This window comes from Ambystoma mexicanum, chromosome 8, assembly GCF_040938575.1.
Source record: "Ambystoma mexicanum isolate Mex_15411 chromosome 8, UKY_AmexF1_1, whole genome shotgun sequence".
Taxonomy (NCBI): domain Eukaryota; kingdom Metazoa; phylum Chordata; class Amphibia; order Caudata; family Ambystomatidae; genus Ambystoma; species Ambystoma mexicanum.
Window position 1 is genome coordinate 21781073 of NC_090929.1, and position 23725 is coordinate 21804797.

The 23725-nt window shown below is 47.8% G+C and overlaps 1 protein-coding gene across 2 annotated transcripts in view; it reads left to right on the forward strand.

Moving 5' to 3' along the window:
* The window catches only part of GLE1 (GLE1 RNA export mediator), a 570581-nt gene that overhangs the window by 252163 nt on the left and 294693 nt on the right, over positions 1-23725 (forward strand). For both annotated transcript variants that reach the window (XM_069609167.1, XM_069609166.1), the window contains exon 8: positions 8167-8279. In XM_069609167.1, coding sequence (XP_069465268.1) covers positions 8167-8279 — 113 coding nt within the window. The remainder of the gene's footprint in view (positions 1-8166; positions 8280-23725) is intronic.

The window sequence follows — 23725 nt, forward strand, 5'->3', positions numbered from 1 at the left end:
TTCGGAAACATTTCTGCTGAGTTTAGTATGTAACTGGAGATAGATGACAAGGCAGAATTATCTTGTGTTGAAAGCAAACATTTACGAAATAAGGCGCATAAGCGCCAATTATGTTGGGCAATTAATGAAATTAGGCCCAGTTCATATCGCATCATCACCCCGGGAATGCATTGCGGTAAATGCAGAATGGCTCGCCAAAATTTGGATTCTAATTGATTAAGAAATCCAGTTGGTAAGATTTGCGTTTCCAAACCATAAAGAATAGTTGGGACAACATTTTGATTCCAAAATAGGAGGGCTGCTTTGAGTGAAAATTTGCCATACTTGGATACAATTATTCGAGTTTGACAAATTGCCATAGTTAGCTTCTGTTTAATTTTATTCAACTGTGAGTCTAATGTAGGGCAACCGTCAAAAATAACACCCAAATAAACATAATTTGGAACTATCTTTATGGGAATTCTCTCAATTTGCCATTCTAACAAGTGCTTGCGTAAACCTTTAGGGATGAATGTGACGATCTGTGTTTTGGCAGTATTTACAATTAATTCATTTTCTTTGAAGTAGCTGCAAAGCACTGACAAAAGATTACGTAGGCCACTAGATGTTTTTGACACAAGCACAAGATCATCTGCATACCATAATGCATTAATTTTGACACCATTTAGCTTTGGAGCGTCAGCTGCTATTTTAGTAAAAAAAATAAATAAATAGCTGCCGTTTTTGTAAAAATGATCCCCATCCACCAAAAGAGACCTTAAGACATGTGATTATGCTCTGCTCAGCCACCAGCGCCATTAGACAACAATATCTATCACGAATGGCAGGCTTTGACATCTTGGCCGAGGAGGACACATGGTGGTGTCGGTTGATAGGAGGCGAGAAAACTGCATTGCAAATTGCAATGGCCAAAATGATTGAACACATCGAGAACAATCTACTAAATGACAAAAGTGGTCACTAAATAGTTAAATATTCGCAAAACCCAATGCATTCAGTTGGACCCTGCCACTCTTGTCAAAGCCTTTTTCTGTCTTGTTCGCCTGATGAAATGCTCAAGCAACAATGTATTGTAAAATCTTATTTTGATTAAACAATTAAAAAAAAAAGTGGACATGTCTAGATACCTCATCCTGTGCTATGAGTGAGAAAGAAGAGTAGGAGGGAAGGGGAGAGTGGGGACAAGGGAGGCCTGAAAGCAGGGGGCTTACGGGGGAGGTGTGAAGTGGAGAGTGAGGGCAGGATGTCCTGAGTTTTGGTTAAGTGGGAGGCCAGTGAAGTACAAAGGGCCGGGAATGGCAGGGGAGAAGTTAAGACTGCAGTAGAATACGCAGGTTCCTTGCAGATTTTGAACAGTGCCCATGTTAGTGGCCCCAGAGATGCTGGCTTGAATATATGGGGCCTTTTTGGGGGGGATGGAGAGTCTGTATTGCCTTTGGAGCAGGTGGCAGGCCAGTCTGTCAGAGGATGTGCCTGAAGCCTGCCACTTCCGCTCAGCAACTCTGCACTTATTTTCAGAGGTCAGATCAGAGTCGTACCAGGTATTGCGCTTGGAGGAAGGTGTCATGATCCCTACCCCTGACCCCCACTGGCCAGTCAGCCTGCCAGGTAAGGCCAGGTTTCGGAGTTCCATTATGGCCTTAAAGGCCTTAAAATCTCACCCGAGACTCTCTTGGAGTCAGTCCTGGCGCCTTTGGCGCCAGGCTCATAATCACTATGGAGAACACCTTTAGGTTGGGACTATCTTACTTGGAACTACTTTCTTGGGGGCTTCAGTCAACATGGAGGCACTCTCATAGCTCAGTTCTCAAGAACTGAGCTATGCGGTATAGTGTTTAGGGTTTGGCTGGCCTGGACTACTTTACCTGAAGGCTATTTAAGCCACACCCAAACAGCAGAACAAGCTTCACTATATTCTGCTGTTTGCAGAGTAATGCTCACCGTGTCCAGTTGGGTCTCCGGTATTCTTTGATGCCAGCTATTCTTGGAACCGCGTGCCTGCAGAAAGAAAAAACATTGTTATTGGAATCTTACCTGTGAGTAGCAGCCTGAAAAGGGGAGAAAAGAACAGTATTAGTGAGCGCATACTCACGGTTCCACATGAAAAACGAAAATCACAAGATTCTTACCAGATAAGTCGCCTCTTGTTCAGCATCATTCCGGAACATCACTGCAACTGGCGAAGAGCACCGCGGCCTACGAATGAAGGGGAAAGACACAGGTTAGCATATACAAGGCAAAACAGCGCAGCGCATTGCGCATTACTTACCGGACAGCATCGCGCCTTCATTTACTGGCTTGTGCTCAGCTCCAACTTGCACGAAAACACCAAAATCTCTTTGCACACCTAATGAGAAGAAATAAGACAATAACAAAAAGGGGAAGGAAATACCAGAATAGAATACAAAGACTCTAAAGCAGCAAGACCTACCTTAAAGACCATCAAAAGGGCTTGCACCAGTGAAGCAACTTGGTCACTCACGCCCACACGAGACTACGCACCCCTGCCACGAAGAGCAGGACAGAGAGCACACCTTCTAAGGAATTAAGGTGAGGAGAGGGCCAAGGGAAAGTTTTGAATCCAAGGGAGGTGGAAAGACACCCTACCAGAGACAGTTAAGAATCCAGCCCTAATGTATTTCAGGCTCAACTTCCATCGGAGGCACTACCCAGGGATCAGGGAGTGGGTTTGAGGCGCATATCATCCAACCAGGGCTGAGTGGCGTCCCCGTGGATACCAGGCGAGCGTAACAGAACGCAAAGCCTAAATAACATCCACCTGGGCGTCATGGAGACATCAGAAATTGACCAGTTGGCTCAGTTACGGCCCGAGGTACATTCAGCCAGGCAAGAAACCAATGTTATCAGGATGGATTTGATTGTTACTAAAAATCGTACTGATGAAATCAGTAGACAGTTACTCCAATCACAGGCAGGACAAACCCCATTGCCTGGAAACATTCCTCCCGCACAAGTACCAACCAGTCCAGTACAAATAAACTACCCGGGGCAGTTCCTTTAGCTCCACTTGAACGATTCACGGGGGATCCCAGGAAGTATGCTATGTTCATGAATCAGTGTCGTCTTCATTTCCTTTGCAGACCTGGTGCATTTCCCAACGACCAGGCACGGGTTGCTTTTGTTTCGTCATATCTGAGCGGTAGTGCTGCGAATTGGTCGGTACCATTAGTAAGTCAAGATGATCTATTGTTGCATGACTTTGGGGGGTTCAGATGGAAATGGAGAAACTCTTTGCTCGTCATACCCAAGGACAAGCATTAGACAAAAAACTTTTATCACTCCGTCAAGGAAATCCAGACTTGTTAACATATATAGCAACCTTTAATAGATTAATTGTTGAAGCTGGGTGGCCTGAAAACAAAAGAACCACGCTATTTCATCAAGGTCTACGGGGAGAATTGAAGGACGTCCTAGCTCAGGTGGTTGACCCACCTACAGACTGTGCTGAATTCATCAATCTGGTTGTGCAACTAGATCAGATTACAAGACTGAAGGGCAGACCGGACTAGATTGGACAATCTGGCTATGTATGTTCGGATAATGTATCATGGGCATCGGAGCACACTGTAGAACCCATGCAAATCGGAGGTGTACGACCCCATTAACAAAAACCGAAAGAGACAAGAGAAGGCAACAGCAACTATTTATATTGCGGAAGATCTGGGTACTTCCTCAAAGAATGTCCAGTGAAAATTGTAGGGGCCACAGAGAAGGAGTCGGAAAACTACCAAACTTGGCAAGTGTTGAGGTCAGTTTGTCAAGTGGAAGAATGAGTCACCGACCTCACACTTTGCAATACCAGTGATCCTAATCAATCGCCAACAACGGTCTCGGATGCATGCCGTCGAAGCATACATAGACAGCGGAGCACTTGGGAATTATATAGATCAAGAACTGGCAGCAGAGATGGGGCTTCCCTTATGTTCAAAATCGACCACTGAAAAGGTTACCACTGTGGATGGGACAGAAATGGCTTCCGGACCAGTAACACGTTGTACAGCAGCACTGACCCTACTGTGCCAGGACGGACATCGAGAATCTATTGCTTTTGATCTCATCAAGGCTCCCCTGTTTCAACTAATATTAGGGATGCCATGGTTAGTAGCTCGCAATCCTCAAATAGATTGGCGTGCAAAGAAGCTGGCCTTTTCTGATGACTGTGCTCATACCTGCTATTACCAAGACGAGGAGAAACCCGACTTATGCCCATCTGTGACTCCCAGAATGGCGGCATTAGTACTTTGCACGACTAGTACTTTACCAAGTGAATACCAAGATTTTCAGGATGTGTTCCAGAAAGAACAAGCTAATACGCTACCACCGCACAGGCCCTACGACTGTCAGATTGACCTAATTCCTGGTGCACTAATTCCTTGTGACAGAATCTATGCACTCACAGAACCAGTAAACCTCCATTTGAAATCTTATCTAGACAGCACCTGGCCAATGGGTTTATCCGCCCGTCTAAATCACTGGCAGCCAGTCCCTTATTCTTCATACCAAAGAAGGAAGAAAATTTGAGGACTTGCATCGACTATCGCACACTAAACCAGATCAACGTAAAGAATCGTTATCCACTGCCACTCCTTCCTGAATTATTAGACCAAGTCAAGGATGCCCAAATTTATACCAAACTAGACCGTAGAGGGGCATTTCGCCTGGTTTAAGTAAAGAAAGGAGATGAATGGAAAACCGCCTTTCGTACCAAATATGACTTGTATGAATATCAGGTAATGCCTTTTGTAATTTGCAATGCTCCCGCTGCATTCCAGTACTTCATGAACGATGTCTTGCGGGAATTAATTGGTTTGTGCCTTGGTTTACATTGATGACATCTTAGTATATTCTTCCTCAAAACGGGACCATGTCGAGCACGTCCACTCCGTTCTTACCAAGCTCCACCAACATCAACTGTATGCTAAACTCGAAAAATGCTCTTTTCATGTAACCGAAGTTGAATTCCTTGGTTTCATCCTCACTCCAAAAGGCATCAAAATGGACATGCACAAGGTAGATGCCATTCTATATTGGCCGTCACCAACTTTGCTTAAAGGAATCCAGAGTATGCTGGGTTTTGCAAACTTTTACCGCCGATTCATTCCAGACTTCTCTCAAATTGTACATTAATTATTACGAAAAAACAATATGAAGCTCAACTGGACCGAAGAAGCAGAGAAGGCTTTCCAAGAGCTTAAGAAAAAATTCACTTCCGCTCCAGTTTTACGACACCCTCGCTCAGACCTCCCTTACATCGTAGAAACAGATGCCTCTAGTATGGCTATGGGAGCTGTTCTCTCACAAAGGGACCCTGAAACTGGCCAGCTACATCCCGTGGCCTTCTGGTCACGAAAATGTTCACCTCCAGAGCTAAACTATGCTATCAGACAAAACTTTTGGCTATTCCGCTTTTAAGGCATGGCAACATTATTTCCTTGGAGCCAGACACACCGTCACAGTAATAACAGATCATCGAAACCTGCAAAACCTAAAAACAGCAAAGGCTGAATCTTCACGTCAACTACGGTGGGCCCTTTTCTTCGCCGAATATGATTATGTAATCCCATATCGACCTGGGGTCCGAAATGGAAAGGCAGATGCCTTGCCCCACATGGGCATTGATGAAAAGGTATATACAACTCCAGGTCCAATAGCCATCATTCCAGAGAACAAACTCTTAGGCCTTATAACAGCTTTGACACAGACTGCACTCCAAGACCAGATTCAGCATTTAATGGATCCTAACACTTCATTAGAATGGTGTGCTCAAGGAGAACAGTACACAATTAAAGATCAACTACCATATTTTAGGAACTGTTTATATTTGCCCAAAAAAGAATTACAACAGCGAGTTATTTCAGATTATCACGAGTCCCTGATTGAAGGTCACCCTGGAATTGCCAAAACCCTACTTTCTTGGGGGCTTCAGTCAACATGGAGGCACTCGCATAGCTCAGTTCCCAAGAACTGAGCTTTGCGGTATAGTGTTTAGGGTGTGGCTGGCCTGGGACTACTTTTCCCGGGACTACTTTACTTGAAGACTATTTAAACCACACCCAAACAGCGGGACACGCTTTGCGTTATTCTGCTGTTTGCAGCGTAACGCTCAGTGTCCAGTTGGGTCTCCAGTATTCTTTAATGCCAGCTATTCTTGGAACCGCGTGCCTGCAGAGAGAATTGGAATCTTACCTGTGAGTAGCATCCTGTCTTCATCCCATCGTCGGCTCCTGATTCTGCTTACCTGAAGACATTCAATCCAGCGAACATCATCGGGGCACTGCATGCTTCCCGGAACGCAGCAACCTGAAAAGGGGAGAGAAGAACAGCATTAGTGAGCGCATACTCACGGTTCCACACGAACAACGAAAATCACACAATTCTTACCAGATTAGTCTCCTCTTGTTCAGCATCATTCCGGAACATCACTGCAAACGGCGAAGAGCACCGCGGCCTACGAAGGAAGGTGAAAGGCACAGGTTAGCATATACAAGGTAAAACAGCGCTGTGCATTACTTACCGGACAGCATCGCGCACACAGTGCCTTCATTTACCAGCTCATGCTCAGCTCTAACTCACACAAACGCCAAAATCTCTTTGCACACCTAAAGAAAAGAAGTAAGACATTAATAACAATAAGAGGAAGGAAGGAAAGAACAGAAAAGAATAGAAAGACTGTAAAGCATCAAGAGCTACCTTAAAGACACTCAAAAGGGCTTGCACCAGTGAAGCAACTTGGTCTCTCAAGCCCACACGAGACTACGCACCCCTGCCACTAAGAGCAGGACGGAGAGCACGCCTTCTAAGGAATTAAGGTGAGGAGAGGACCAAGGGAAGGTGTTGAATCCAAGGGAGTTGGAAAGACACACCCTACCAGAGACAGTTAAGTCTGGAATCCAGCACTCCTGTATTTCAGGCTCAACTTCCATCGGAGGCACTACCCAGGGATCGGGGCGAGGGTTTGAGGCGCATAACATCCAACCAGGGCTGAGTGGTGTCCCTGTGGATACCAGGTGAGCGTAACGGAAGGCTTCATGCAGATCCTCATGACTGGGGCAAGGATGTCAGGGGTGTTGGCGATGGAGAGGTGAAGATTAGCAAGGGCAGAGTCAGTGTGGGAGTCTGTGGGAGGGAGAATAAGTGACACTGACACTCGCTTCATGGGTCGAATGACGGAGAAGGAGACCGGCAGCGCCGGCAGAGGCTTAGCCGGCAGACCAAAGAGATCCAGGCGAGCGGACAGTAGAACATGATCAGACCAGGAGAGGTGTAGTGTGAGGGTTGGAGATGGGAAGCTCTCCTCAGATGAGAGCATCCAAAGTGTGCCCGGCTGAGTGAGTCATGCCGGAAGGAAGAATGGTGAGGGGAAAGAAAGCCTAAGGCGGTGGAAGAGTCCAGTGGCTGAATCGGGAGAGTGGAGGTGAATTTAGTCTCCAAGGAGAAGTTTGGAGCTGGACGCAAGAAGAGAAGAGTTGAGGTCAGACCACTCTGAGAGGAAGGGGGAGACTGGGCCAGTAGTTAAAATTGGGTAGGGATGTGGTATCTGAGGGCGGTTGACAGGCGCACCGGCTGGCTTATCCACACACATCCCAGACCCACAATGACTCGGTGCACAATGTTTTGTCAAAGGTTGTACCACCCTCCATGCTTGTGGGCTTATCTGAAGTTCTTATAGATGGTTCTTTGATCCAGAAAGAACTGCCACCTGTGATGGCACCTGCAGGCAGAGGAATCGTTACGGCACAACACCTGCAGCTGCAGGCACAGATCCAGGGGAGGCCTGATCCCCCTCCAGACACAGATCCAGGGGAGGCTTCATCCTCTCCAGACAGAGCAGCTGCAGGCAGAGCTAAGTGGGCTTTCACTTTAGGTCCAAGAAGAGCTCAGGCTCCTGGGAAGGGATCACCAGTGCCTGTGAATCCATCCAGCAGGCAGAGATCCAGGGATGGCTTGAATTTCCCTTTATTGTTCCTAGATCCAGGCAGGGCTCAGCGTGTGCATGGGTGACGGCTAGGTGAAAAGGAGATGGCTTGAGAGTTGTGTGCAGTAGGTGGCACAAAAATGCAGAGGGCTTGGATGACCCTGTCAGTGTCTGCAGTCAAGGATCATTTGCTGTATAAACTTGCTGACCACTTTTCTTCTTTCTTATAGGTCTGCGCGTGAAGGCTGAAAAGGTCGTAATGCAGCATTACCGGCAGCTTCAGGACAGCTGTGTCCAGTGTGTGTCTACCTTCAGTGGGTTAAACAGTACCAAAGATCCTCAGGTGAGCAGCAAAAGGTACTCCTTTTTTTTATGTGGTTTGTGGCGAGTTCACCAGTTTCCCTATCCTTGCCTATAGGAGTAGTGGAATGCCAGGGGCTGGGTTAGTCCAGCTGCCATGCAATCCTCCACCCAGATGGTGGACAAGCTGGTGTCCTGCAGGCCCATTGCTCTGCAGCAAACCCAGTATTACCTCAGTAACCCCTATGAGACCCCAAAGGAACTTAAAAACCAGAATCCCAGCTGCTAGTTCAGGGCCCACTGGAAACCCAGAGGTATACCCAATCCCTCTGAGTGTTTGCAAATGATCACCCTTGACATTCACACGGCTCCCTCTAGAATTGGAGGATGTGCATTGGCAAAACCAGTCTTGCGTTGTATTCCCAGGCAAACCGGTAATGCTGGAATGGATTTGGATCAGGGTGGTGAACCCACGACCTACACTAACTTCATGCTTGATTGCAAGAAAGCTTACCTGGGCAATAGCTGGGAAACATTGCATGCAACGGCGCAGTCCTGGGGTGATCACCTGACTGGTGAGACAGGCGACTCTGAACGGGGCAGGCTCGCATCCCGTGTCTCGCAGTATTCCTAGATGGGTTTTATGTGATATCCGCATTTTAAAGGGCGAACACCAAAAGGGGTGATTTTTATTTTTTTCCTCCCCCTTTTTCGTTCCATTTTGTGTGGCCTTAAATGCTGAAATCACAAACTAAAACCACACCTGGCTCCTCGGAAGGCATTCCTGCCCACCACCGCCAACCTCTCCTGCTGGATTTCCAGTAAATCGGGGGAAGCTAACACCCCGGACACCCACCTTTCATCACCCACTGCCGCCCTTCCTCTCATGCAGCCATGCAAACACACACCACCTACCTGCCCCCTCGCCATCATTCCCCCTCCTCTCCCACATAGACACGCACAACACATAAAATCTACTTACCTCGCTCCCGTGTCTTCCCTCGTCTGGCAGCGCCTGTCGCCCTCTGCGCGCACTCGTGTGCAGCAGGAGCATGACCGTTTGATTTAGAAAGGCCGCTTTGAGCAGTCTCTGAATCGTTTTTCCCTCCCACACCTTCAAGATGATGCCGACCGCTCCACCACCTTTTAATCCCATGCAGATGGTTGGGGCAGAATTCTATTCATGGTATTCCTGCTAGCCCTTTCTGGGGACCCTTAGACTTTTTTCCCTTTATCTCTTTTTTTATTTTTGATAGTTTTATTATTTCTGTGACCAGGGGGACTTCGACTGAAGGCCCCCCTGCCACTGCAACCTTTTGTTTCCCCCCATCAGCTGTATGACCCAAGGACATGGCTGCTTTTTAAACGTGTAGTTTTTGCAGAAGGATAATCAACCTGCATTGGTTCTGGGGAATAGGCTGGTGGAAGCTGTAATTTTAGTTTTGTCTTCACAGGGGTGCAAGCCATTTAGCCAGTGGTAGCCCAATGTACATTTTTGGTAGTCATGTGTGGGGTGTGTGGTGGATCAGAAGGAGGCGGCCTCAAAGAAAAAACGAAAAGGCCTAACTTGCCTTATTGTATAAGGCATCCCTACCGAACACAACTAAGGTGCTAGTCAGTGAATGTCTTGACAGAAACTGTCCACTGTCCACATCTAAGCTAGCTGACCCTGCCACTATAATTAAGAGCAGGAGAATGACTGCCTTCTCCTGTTATGTGCGTTGCTCTATCATCAATCCATCTTCAAATAACCTTTGGTTATAGTTTTGATTTGTTCATACAGGTCATATGACTTGACTTTGTTTTTTGTTTTTCATTTCTGGTAGGCTCCTTTTGGTTCTCCATAGTTTCTCTTGATCCTTTTTTTATAGGAATTTACATTTCTCTCTTCCGGAGATAAGCTGTTCCACCATTTCCCATCCTCTTTGCACTCCTCTCTCTCGAGCCTGATTTATTTCAGACTGAACCTAATAGTATTGCTCCTTGTTCACTTCTTGGGGTTTTAGAATATGTTTATCTTTCCTGAGACGAGTAGGATTACTGTTATGACTTCCATGCACTTCTCTTGCTTCGTGTATTCGTCTCTTTACTGTGACTGGGACACATATGATCAATCCCGGAATGCTCCTTGCTCACTTCTCTTGCTCCAAGTATCACGGTCTCTCATCTTGCTTCCATTCTAGCAATCTCTTGACTTGGACTGCACCGAGTATGGTATAGTCCATCCCATAACAATTATCGTCTCCTCTCCCGGGTCTCCTGTTTCCCCTCTACCTGTGACTTCTCGGGTCACAACACAGGGGCCTCTTGTGGCTTGGGGGGGTTGCCTCTCTGTATTCAGGTTTCTTTCTTTTCCCTTTTTGTATTGACTGTCAGAGTTTTGGGGAGGTGGGGAGCAAGAACTAGTCTGGGCATGAGAACTTTAGACATTATAGTGTTCAGGCAGTAGCTGGGTGTTTGGGGCAAAACAAGATGCTTCCACTCTTCCTTAACCTTTTCTTCCAGAGATCAGTAGTTGTCAGCTCACAAGATGGGGGGGGCGGGAGGGGAGGGGGGGATTGGGCTGTAACCCAGGGCAAGATGGTGCTATGCCACAGTAACATTCTACAATAGAATGTTTAGTACAGGTTGGAGGTGAACATCTTTTCCAACAGCCTTTCATCAGATATGTCAAGTGTGGACAGTCCAGCTTTGAGTCCGCTCCTTTGAGGCCTAGCTTTGAACTGAGTCCCGGACCAGATGTATGAAGAAAACAGGAAGAGCAGCTACAGCAACAACTTACTGGTAGGAGCGCTACGATTTGAGAGAATGGCTCATTTGACATTCAATTTGTTTTTTGATAAGGAGACTGTGTAGTTGGCAATAAAAGTCAATTTAATTTCATAAAGCAACTACAATAAGTGAAACCGTAGTGGGATTAAACATTGTGAGTTCGGGGCGGCCACGTGGACTGTGGGAAAGCGAAAGCAACTCTCCCCCGCGGTGTTGGGCGCCCATAAGGGTGGCCGGGAGAGGAAAGACACGTGAGGCCCTGCACTGCCTAGGAGAGGAACTCCATGCCGCGGGCCCAGCATGCTGCACGTGGGTGACCCCCACCAGGGGACCGAGGCAGACTGCTCCCTGCTCCTCAGTTCCCCCATGAATGTTGATGGACAGCCCTTCCCCTCACCCACACAAAGCTGGGACAGAGGGAGTCCCTCCCCCGGGCTGCCCTCGGAGATCTAGAGGGACAAGTAGGAACAGCAGCTGGAGGCAGCACGGGAAGGGACCCTGTGAGAGCTACACATGACCCCACACCAAAGGACGGGGGCAGCAGGGGCCTGAGGACCTGGGTGCAAGGGATCTGAAGTGCACCAACACACATGGAGGTGTTCTTGCCGCCTGGAGACGGTGGGCTGCAGAGAGCCCCACACCCCATGGCGAGATTGAAGGTACGTGGAGGGAGGTGCTGGCGAGACCCTGGGGACTGGGGGGTAACAAAAGCAGATGGTAGGCTCCGGGGACTGCAGAGGCTGTCCAGATAGCCCCCCCCACAAACACATCCACTGCAGAGGGGGCATCCCTTGAGCACTTGGGGCAGCCGCCCATCACCCACAGGATATAGGATGCACAAAGGCCCAAGAAGGAGTGGGCCCCCGTGACTGGACTCAGAATCGGTGTATGTCGCACAGAACTGACATAGGGTACACCAGAGCCCTACATGCGTGAGTCTGCTCTAAAGACGTGCCAGGGACTTATCCTCATCCTAGATACCCCATACAAGAGCACTCTACGGGTGGCAGCATCACATAGACTGGATGTCGAGGCACGCAGGTTATAACTGCACCCCGGGGTCTGACTCAAGGGTAGAGGGCCACAGGGGGACCATGGTGGGGAACGTGGAAGACTCCATGGCTACCAAGGATGTGGCCTCAATAATGAATGAGGTCAGAAGCATGCAAGCCGACATTGGAGGAAAGGTGGACAAGATCACGCAGAGGATCGATAAGAGAGAGGAGAGACTTCAGGAGTTGAAGAACAATCCGTCCTCACTGGACATATTGTAAACCATATGGATGCAAGGATGGTCGAAATTGAACGCAAAGAAGCGGAGATCTCCCTAAAAAAGTACCATTTTGAAAACCAAGAAGAAACAATCTCAGGATCTTTAGGATACCGGACAAGCAAGGGGAGACTGAGACCTGAAAAGGAATCTTTTTCACAAAACTCATTTTTGGAAATGACTCCATAGACTAATCCAAAATTGAGAGGATACATAGAGCGGGTGGCACCGCTAGGGGCCCCAGATCCGTCCTTGTCAGCTTCCATAATTACCCAGATAAGGTCAAAATTCTCACGAGCAAAGAAGGTTGGGCCCGTTACCTATGGCAAAGCCAGAATCACCATTTTTCAGGACCCATCATCCCTGACCCTCGCCAAGAGAAGGCTCTGCCAGCACCTCACCAAGTGTTTCAACGACAAAGGCATTTGATTATAAATGGGGGCTCCCATTCTCAATTTCCTTTGAAATTGATGGACACAAACATAAATTGGTTACGTAAGATCAACGGAGCGAAGAATTAACTTCTGGGAGACGCTGAGGCCCCCTCGGGCTTGCAGGAGGTAAACACTGAGGGAAGACGGTAGAGCTCAAGGGCCCACGAAGAAAACTGATTCCTGGTGGCTCGAAGTAAAGGAAGCTGAGCGCATCCCTGGCTGCCGGAACCCAAATTGCACTAGAAGCGGACTAATATACATGTAAATCTGCCCAAGGTCGGGAGAGAGGGCGGCGGGCATATTGTAGGGTCTGACTTTAGCAGACATATGTAAGAACTGAGTGGCAGGGTGCGAGGGGTGTGTGCGTTGAGAAATTGCACAATGCTGGTGCCATAGGGAACTAAAAGGTTCAAAGGTGCGAGTGGAAACGACCTGTATGATGGGTCAGGTTGGTGGTTTGGCCCATCCTAAGATGGATTCTGGGGGTGGGCCGGGCGCCAGGGGGGTGTGGGTGGGGTGGTGGGGGGGGGGGTTTGAGGGGAGCTGGGGGATGTTGGCTCTTAGTTATGTTTTAGTGTTGGTTTGGTTCATGACAATTTTTGCATTTTACAGTGGCATAGCAAGTAGAGGGGGCACTGGCAGCGGGGTAACATGACCGCACTGGTTGATGGCCAGCAAATGGTCTCCCTGAGGGTTGGTATCCTGAATGTCAAGGGTCTTAACTCCCCGACAGATCATTGGTGGCGAGGGGATTCGCAGGTCAGGGCTGCACATTCTCTTTTTACAGGACACGTAATTCATGAAGGGGGAAGAACGGAGGATCCTGAATGGCACGGTGGGACACACATTCTGGGGCTCTGGCCCCTGTATGAAAGCTGGCGTGGGCATCCTAGTACGTAAGGCGCTCGATATGGTGGTATCAAAGGTTTGGTCAGACATGGAGGTGCTGGCCCTTCTGGTTACAGAAGGCATCTGGAAGGTTAATTTTGTTTGCTGTCATTTACGCCCCTAATCGGGGGCATCTAAGATTTTATGAAGGGTGCCATCCCTACGATACTCAGTGAAAACACAGGACACCTGGTTCTGGGAGGCGACTTCAACACCTGGGCTGATGTGGTGATGGACAGGCAGACCACGCACGATGGGGAACAAGGGCTCCCTTGGCCGGGCTATGGGAAGATCGGGGCGACACTAGAATTGGAGTCTGAGATTTCTGGTGCCAGTTCCATCCACAGGAAAGGGGCTACACATTCTTCTCACTCCCCCATGGAACTTTCACCAGGATAGATTACCTGTGGGACGTCGCCCAGGGATCAGAGCTTCAACCTATATCGTGGGCTGATCATGAACTGGTCACGATGGACCTGGGCTAGATGGGAATGAATCCTAATGGCACGAGGTGGCGGTGCAATTAATCCCTGATAAAAGACCCAGTGTTCTGGGAGGTACTGCAAACGGAAATTAAGGGATTCTTCACCATAAATCATACAGGAGAAGTAGCAAAGATAATTGTTTGGGAAGCAGGGAAGGTGACCTGGCGTGGAATACTAATTAGAGAGGGAGCACAGAAAGAGGGAGCAGACCCTCATTGAACAGGGATTGCGGGAGGAGAATCTCAGACTTGAGAAACGTGCACAGTCAACACTGGAGGGGGAAGGAAGGATACCTTGCGCAGGTTCGGGGGTATAGGGAAGAGTTGAGACTACTTGAGGGGGAAATAATTTAGAACTTGCAATTTGTCAAGCAAACATTTTATGAGAAGGAGGACAAGGCGGACGCACTGCTCGCGGCCAGGCTACGGGGACAACAAGCAGAGAGGTGGGTATCCGAAGTCATGGGGATAGATAATGGGCCTGTCATTACCAGAACTGGTACTAGAGACCTTTGCCTTCTGGTATGAGAATCTGTATAAGTCGGAGTCCACATTCGAGGAAAGAAGAATTGACGCATATCTAGAAGATATCCTACTGTCCAAACTGGCTACAGCAGAGTCCAGGGAATTGGAGGCCCCCATAACAGGGGAGGAGATTAAGCAAGCAGCGGCCCGAATGCCCCTTGGCAAGATGCCGGGTCAAGATAGGTTTTCGGCAGGGTTTTACAAATCATTACTTGAAGTTCTCCTGCCCTTCGTGACAGAACTCTTTAACGACATACTTGAGACAGGCATGGCCACCAATTCTTTCTCCCAAGCACTCATTACGGTAATACCCAAGGAGGGGAGAGATCCCAAGACCTGTGTGGCTCATCTGCCCATCTCTCTCCTTAATATTGATGCCAAAATATATGCTAGGGTTCTCACGGCCAGGCTTGAGGAGTACATGCCTCGAGTGATACCCCCCCAGATCAGGTGGGCTTCATCAAAGGCTGATGGTGGGGGGCGGATCCGATGAGGAAATCTTTGCACGTATTATATGAAGCAGCAAGAGTAGTAGGTGACCCCTCCTTTCTTTCAGAGGACGCCGAAAAAAGGCATTTGACAGGGTAGAGTGGGACTTGGTCTTGGTTAAATGTGGTTTGGGAGACAGACTCTTACAGGGAATCATGGCAGTGTATTCTTCAACCAGGGCATGTGTCACTGTTAATGGTGGGTACTCGCGTTGGTTCGGCCTGGGGAGAGGAACCAGGGAGGGGTGTCCCCTTTCACCGACTCTCCATGCTTTTTTTGGAGCCGCTAGCACTGAGGATCGGGGGAACCTAGGGTCGAGGGATTCTGTGTGGGAGGGCAGGAGTACAAAGTAGCATTGTATGCGGATGACATGTTACATATAACGAACCCCCTGATTACAATACCAATGGCGGTTCAACTGATCGAATATGGCACCATATCCGGATTTAAGATGAATCGGTCCAAGTCGGTTCTCCTCCCCTTAGACAAGAATGAAGACTGGAATGTAGCCAGATTCGCACATCTGGGAGTGCAGGTCAGCCTGGGGCCACTCAGGTACTTTAGGATCAATGTAACTAGGGACCTTGGAGATTTGAGGCAAATGTCACCCCACTGATGGACAAACTTAAAGACCTGGAAAGGTGGAGTGAGCTCAGTCTCCTGGCTGGCATGCCTTAATGCCCTTACAATGGTCCTTCTCCCAAAGATCCTTTATCTGTTTCAAATGCTACCCATCCAGATCCCGAACTAGTACTACAAGGAAACTAAGGGCACCATACTGAGATTCCTGTGGCAAGGGAAAAAAGCTAGGATCCCCACAGGGACCCTCGCCCTTCCTAAAGAAAAAGGAGGCGTGGGCCTACCAGACTTGACTCCACTATAAGGCCGCCCAACTTAGAGTCCCGATACCTCACCTAAGAGCACAGCGAGATCTCCAATGGTTCGCCCTAGACAACACGCACATGCACCCGGCAACATTCGGGGAATGGCTGTGGGTCCCAAAAAATAAGATGCCATGTAGGATTAAGGGAACACCCCGATTCTAGGGGCAGTCTGATATGTTTGGAAACAATGCACGGAAATGGCGGGTGTTCCGACATGGCCCTCACCACTGGGACATATTTGGGTACTGATAGCCAGAGATGCCATACAAACCCTGAAAGATTCCAGCCCTGGTTGGAGGCGGGACTGGAGAGAGTTGGACAGCTCTGGAGGGAAGGGAGATTCATTACTATTCAAGAACTTGGAGTCTCTGGGCATAGGCAAACTCCCAGTCTTTCTCCATCTCCAATTTAAGGGGGCACGAACAGGGGAGGGCTGGAAGGAACAGATCCAGAGGGACCTTACCCCATTCGAGAGGCTCCTAGATACCAAGACTGAGGGGAGGGGGCGATTTCAGCCATGTACAAAGCCCTAGTAGAATCAGGCAAGGGGTCCACGGAAAAGCTAAGGGAAAGATGGGAGAGAAACATCGGAGGGGGGTGTTGGACCAACCTATATGGGATAAACTTTGCAGGGATGTCTCGGATCTCGAAATCCTGCCAATATAAACTCCATGCAATTGCGCTCCTATACAGGTGGCAGTACGACCCCGGTTAGATGCTCGCAGATGTGCCAGAATGTCAAACCCTTATGTTGGCGTGAAAGCAGGTTAAAGGCAGATTACTTGCACATGTGGTGGGGGTGTCCTAAGGTGCAAGTGTTCTGGGACGAAATCCTGGGGTGGATCAAGGAGCTTGATGGGATGCCCAGAGAGAAAGACCCACTGTTGGTCTTGTTTGGTCTAGAAGAAGTGGAGGGGTGGTGCTCTAGACTTCCTCCGATGGCGGCAGGCTTACTATCGGCAGCCAGGGCATGTCTGACAACCCGATGGAAAAATGTACACACCCCAAGCAAAAAGGAATGGATCAGTGTGGCTGAACGTATGTATGGGATCGTTGGAGCTCTAATGGGGAGATTTAAGGGTTAATGTTTAAGGTTAGGTGATTGTTTTCGACGGCTGAAAGCCGTAGACTATTTGGGATTCCCTAATAGCTGTTATGGCCTTTGTAACATTTGTCGTATTGCGTCCGTTGCCTCGATAGAGGCTGGTTGGATGTATTCTAAAAATGTTAATAAAGACTAATTTGAAAAAAATATAAACCATTTATTTGGTACTGAAACCAAATTGTGCTAGTGACGTTAACTTTCGGTAACTGAAATTAAAAGCCAAAAACATTTCCTGAAGATAAGCGCGCTCCCCATTAGGTGACGCTTACTCTACGTGGCTTTCAAAGAAAACTTAATACATAGACTTGAAAGAAAATGATATAGTTAAGCACTTACCTTATCTTATGAGGAAAGCGGGATTCCGCTGAGTAAATTTAGCTTCACGTTTGTAGCGTCAAAGTCTTGGAGCTCGTTGCTCTTCACATTCCTTGTTTAGCATTAGGATAGTTGTAGTTTTTTAATTACTACACTAGTTCTAAAAAGAAAAGGGAAGAAGATATTAACGGAAAGCATTTTAAATTAAATCGTTTTTAATACGTTTTGGTAAAATTGAACAATCCCTGAGATAAAGGCAGAAAAAGACTTTAACGTATAGGAAGAAACTAATTCTAATCCAAGGCATGCCCAGAGAAAGACCACCTGAACCAGAAGTTGAGGAAGGTTATGTTAAGACAACTGTAACTATGCTAGAACTTTTCAGGAAAGAAGGTAGGACCGAAAGAGACAGGAAAAGAGTTCACAACTGGACACTATAAGCATCAACATTTGATCAGCTCAATAAAATCCTCTTAGCAGAGGATACACAGGTAATTTTGGAAGTGAAGCAAGGGTGGTTGGGTGTAACCAGGCACATGTAATAACTCTATTTCATTCTTGAACAGGGAGCCCAGCAGAGAAGCAAGAGCTCCTGTGTCTCTCGTTATTTTCTCCAATCCCCCCATGGCTGACCTGAGTCGTGCTGGAATATAAAATCAGTAGGACACATTGCAGTTAGAGAGGGACTGTGGGGTTCAGCAGCTCCCACGGAGGACAAAATTCAGCGTAACCAGACCGAATTAAAGGCCCAAGTTGATCTTTCTCGTCTGGGCTGCTTTGAACCCCACAGGTTTCTCCGGGATGTTCTGGTAGAGTTACATTAGGAACTGGGGGCGATAAGGAGCAAAAATGGATTTTTGAGTGAGAAGGTGGAAGGTGACAAGGCGAACGAGATGCAGGTTCAGGCAACTCTGTTACCTTTGGACAAGTTTGATCTTGAACCTCTGGATTTAACTCTGGAAGAGGGGCAAGAAGAAATAAGTAAACCTAAGATATTGAGGGGGCAGAGAATGTCATCCAATTCAGTTAGCTGTTCCAGAACGTTATGGGCGTGACTCAAAGTTCTCCATCTGTTACCCAGTGTGAATTACATTTTTTTGTGTCGTCCTAAGGTATTCCCCTCAGGAGCTTCTAAGGTAGCCTTCATCCTCTCATACTTGGTAGGTGATGCAGGAAATGGATGGTGAGTTGCTGGAAGTAAGACTGGCTACTAAGGAGTTAGTTACATCACACAGTTTAAATCCCTTGTATTAGACTAAATGGCCAGAGGAAAAAAGAGCAACCTTATTCTGCAGAGAGCTGAAGGGAGAGCTTAAAGACGCTCTATCTTCAGTGGTGGATAGACCTTCTTCCTGTGAGGATCTGATTGCCTTTGTTGTGCAATTGGATTTTCGACTGAGTGACCGTAAGGGAGAACGTCGGAGAGCTAGCCCTGAAGTTGGGCAGAATTTCAGAATTGAGAGAACAAAGGGGGTAGTAGGAAGTCTAGAGTTTAGACCCTCAATCGAGAACACAAACTTTATTTACGCCCAGGGGGCCTTTGTCGAAGGAAGAATGTGGGAAGAGGGTGAGAGAAGGACTGTATGTATTGTGGTAGAGCAGGGCATTTGTTGAAAGATTGTCCTAAGGTAAAACGTAGAGTCTCCATGCCTGTTCTGAAGTCCCAGGTGGTGGCTAATAGGCTGCAATCAGCAGTCCCTCATCTCGCCTTGAACGTATCCTTTATACTTGGCTGGGAAAATGAAGGGAAGAGGCCCAGTGATTTTGAGTTCAGGGGGCGCAGGAAATGTTATGGATTGGGGCTTGGCTAACTCTTTGGGAATCCCAGTGGTTCCAAAATCTAATCCAGAGCAAGTTAGGGCAGTTGACGGTTCACAACTCTCTTTAGGACAATCACTCCTGAGACGTTGTTCCCTTTTAGATGGAGATCGAGGGAGGACGTGAGGAGGAGTTAGTGTGGGAGTTGATAGAAACACCACAATTGCTCCTGTTCTTGGAAATGCCCTGGCTTACACTACACAACCCCCTTGGTAGATTGGGAAAAGCGAGGAATACATTTTCAATCCAATTTCTGTACCATGCACTGTCTGGGTGGGAGGTTCCAACATGAGCAGTTGTCCTTCGAAGGGAGCGAAGGTAATGAAGCACTTTGGATAGCGGAAGGTGGGACCAAGTGTATTACCATAGGTTCCAAGATGGGGGAGGTGCCTAGGTGTTATGTCGGTGCTCCAATTCTTTGCAGCAGGATATATTCCCTTACTGAAAATGAAAACCAGCATTTCAAAGGTTATTTGGAAGAAAATGTAGCTATGGGTTTAATTTGTCCGTCTCAGTCTCCTGCAGCTTCTCCTCTGTTTTTTGTTCTGAAAAAAAGATAACTCTTTGAACTTGCATAATTACTGCACACTAAACCGCATCACTATCAAAAATCGTTATCTTCTTCCTTTAATGTCAGTGATGCTCGATCAAATTCAGGGCTCAAAGATTGTCACCAAGTTGGATCGCCCACTTCTGCCTGGATTGCCAACACTGTGCCTCCTTCCTTCAGCTGCATGCACTCCAGCCACAGTTCCAGCTACTTTGAACTGCCTGCACCCCTCAGGTGGAGCTATTGGGCTTAATTGCTCCAGTACTACTACAGCATGCCTTTTCAACACTCTTCCTCATCCCAGTACTTATGGGATTATGGGACTGATCAGTTCTGGCCACTTCTTGTTTTTAAGGGTAGATTTATTGCGTTAAGGTATTTAGGGAGGCACCATGAGAATTGATTGTTAAAGAGGAAGACCCTTTATTTAAGGCAACATTTTTAAATTCCCTTCCATTATAACTTCGGGAGTAATGAGGATGTTTATTCTTGTGTTCCTTGAATGATCTTTCTGTTAAGGCATGTCTAGATTTTGTCACCTATGCCTATAGCCACAGATTGTATGTGGTTCAGATACGTCATAACGACCAATAGGCCATTACATGCTTTGGCACCTTTAAAAAGCTCCCCCCCTCCCCCCACCCCTTTTAAAGGACCAATACTGTCTCATCCCACAGGATCTCCTCATCACCCTGTGCCCGTCTCCTTCCGGGTGATACTCCAGCAGTACACCCTCCCAGGGTTGGGATCAGGAAGTGTCTGCCCTCTCCTGCCCCCCTGCAGTGCACCACCCCCAGGGTCAGGATCAGGAAGCATCTGCCCTCTGCTGCCCCCCTGCAGTGCACCACCCCCAGGGTCAGGATCAGGAAGCCTCTGCCTTTCCCTCCCCACCTGCAGAGCACCACCCCCAGGACTGGGATCAGGAAGCGTCTGCCCTCTCCTGCCCCCCCCCCCTGCAGTGCACCACCCCCAGGATTAGGATCAGGAAGCATCTGCCCTCTCCTGCCCCCCCCTGCAGAGCACCACCCCCAGGGTTAGGAAGCCTCTGCCTTTTCCTCGCCACCTGCAGAGCACCACCCCCAGGGTCAGGAAGCCTGTCTTTCCCTGGCCACCTGGCAGTAGATTTTAGGCTGGGATTCAGTGAGGGATGCACAGGATTCATCACATTTCCTTGTCAAAAGCCTCAACCTTTGCTTCCACTGCCCTTTTCTTAACTAGGGCTGTGGCCAGGTCTCTCCATCTGCCTTTTTATCTCTGCTTCGATCTCCTTCCTCTTCTGTATTTCTGGTCTTTGGGTTTTGGTCCCATCCAGTCTCTGGTTTTACAATCAGTCTCTCGTCTAGGTCTTAGAATCTGCCTCTCTGCTCTTGGAGTTGAAGTTCATGTTAGGGAGTTTTACTAAAGTCCACCTATGGTAGGAATGAAGACTCCCGCCCCCCCCCCCTTAGGTGTACAGTGCTCCAACTCTTAGGTTTGGCCTGAACTGTCCAAAAGGTCTGGTAGCAATGGACGCGCAGCCAGGCTTCGTCTAGGTGGGAGAAGGGCTGCAGTGGAGTACAAAGAACTTTGAGCACACTTATAGTCAAGGAAACATTTACACACTGTAGTGTTAAAAGAATATGCTTATTATATGTACTAGTTAACGGTTTTACTTGCCCAACCTGTTGTGAATTTAACATTAACAGATACTTACCTAGATATTTGCTGTCGCAATACTCATTTCAAACTGTAGACCTTTTTAGATGATCAGGTAAGTACAAGAGTAGTTTCAGGTTAGCAAACCCTTTGTTAGCCAACATTTACTGAACTAACAATACTGGTAGCTTAACAACTGAGTCTTATAATTATAAGTCCAACCCTATCTTGGGAATGAGTGGCTCAAAGGTCAGATGGACACTGGGGCACCAGTAACCCTTGAGCAGCAGAACAAAGGAAGGCAGCTGCTGTCAAAGTATCAAATGCACAGATGATGCTTTTCGAAGAAAGGAACTAACACATTTAGATTCAAAGGGTTCAGGGGACTGGGTAGGCCAGCTGAAGTATTTTAGCCTAAAGGACAGATGTCCAAAGGCCTTGGGACACGGTTTGGTCGTACACCCCAACGTGACTCTTCAAGATCAGGCGGTCCGAACCGCAACAAAACTGCCCAGGTAAAGTCCCAGGATACAGACGTGTCTTCAGTGTTGAAGAAAAGCAATGTCACTGGCAGGTCCCCACGGGAAGACAGCAGCTCTGGTTCGGGTCTCTGGCCTTGGCGGCTGGAGGAAGAACTTTTGGTGGGAGCAGACCATCAGATTCGGTCACAGGGATGTCCAGCATATGATCTTCGTGTCAATTGGTTGTGGAGGCTCGACGCAGGCTTTGGAGCAGTGACGGTTTTCACCTGGCAGACTTTCCGCCTTCTCACGGTCCTCTACTCTTCTGAGGGAACTTCTACAGTCAGGATAGAGACTTTGTGGGGGTTCAGGAAGATGCCCAAAAGTTTGACGGTACCAGTGCATCCAACGTCGCCATTCCCATTGAGCCCTATGGAGCTAGAATGGGAATGGGGACTGACAGGCACCGGCACCCGGCAATGCAGGAATTACTGTTTGGCAATGTCGGAATTACCCGGTAATTCCTCATTGACTGAAAAATGCAATTCCGGCCGCAGCCGTGACGGTTTTACCGGCACAGCTACCGCCAGAGTTGTAATGAGGGCCAATGTATCCCTTCAGCCCTCCACATAAGGCACGGTGTGCTGATCTCACAAAAGAAAAGCCCAGGTAGGATAAAAAGTATCCCCTTATCCCAGGAAGATTGTTGGCACAAACAAATAAATGAAGCCAAAGAGGGGAGCTCAAGGAGCTCCCAGCAACACTGCACAGAGGATCCCAGCAACACTGCACAGAAGATGCCATTGCTGCAGTAGTAAAATACAGATGCAATTGAAAAAGATGGGTGGGGTGGGGAAGCAGACTTCATCAAAGTTAACCAAAAAGGGCTCCCAGAGTCACAGAAAAAGAATGAGTGAGTGAGGAAAAAGGTCCCCTCTCGGGAGAGTCAGACAAAACCCACTAGTCAAGAAATAAGTGCCGGGGGCTCACTAACTGGGTAGAATTACACAAAAGATGGACATTCTTTTTAACAATTCACCACTCTTCTTATAACTTGCCCAGCAACCTTCCCCTCCAGGTTTTACACATTGCTGGGCTGACTGTGAAACTTGGACTGCAACAACAATCTTCTTTCTCCTCTTAAACACCACACTCCTCTTAAACACCACAATTCGCCTTCTCTGTACCCCAAAACTCCTTTCAACTCTTGTCATGGGAGGTGGCCCTTATGTAGTGCTGGGACTGACTAGCTTTCCACTGAATGGCCAGAGTGGTCACATGCCAGCTTGGGCCATTTATTTATTCATATTTGTATAGTGCACAGCTGCCCCAAGGCATCGTGGCGCTTGTTACAGAGAATGAACAATCTTAGTTACAGAGTTATACAATAGTTGTTAACACTTCGACATTTACATAATAGTATACAGATAAAGAACAAAATAAAAATGTGCAATACAGTAACAATTGGAAGCAGTAGAGGCAAGGAAGAAGGTGGTGTAGGGTGGGGGAGGTTAAATGAGGAAGGATTTTTTGGAGATATTTGCAGAAGGCCTGGAGGGAAGTTTCAGCTCTGATCGTTGTGGGGAGCGAGTTCCATAGTTTAGGTGTTATGTATGAGAAACCTATCCCTCCTGCTTTAACTCTGCGGATGTGAAGTTGGTTGGTATACTGCGTTCTTGTGGGGCGCGTAGAGGTGGTTCTGGATATAGTTACTGATAGGTATGTGGGTGCTGTGTGATTGAGGCATTTGTGCGTGATGGTAAGGATTTTTAGTGTAATGCGGTCTTTGCCCTGGAGCCACTGTGCCACCTGTCTGGCTTGTGAGATATGGTCCCTTCTAGTAATGCTCAAAGCTGCTC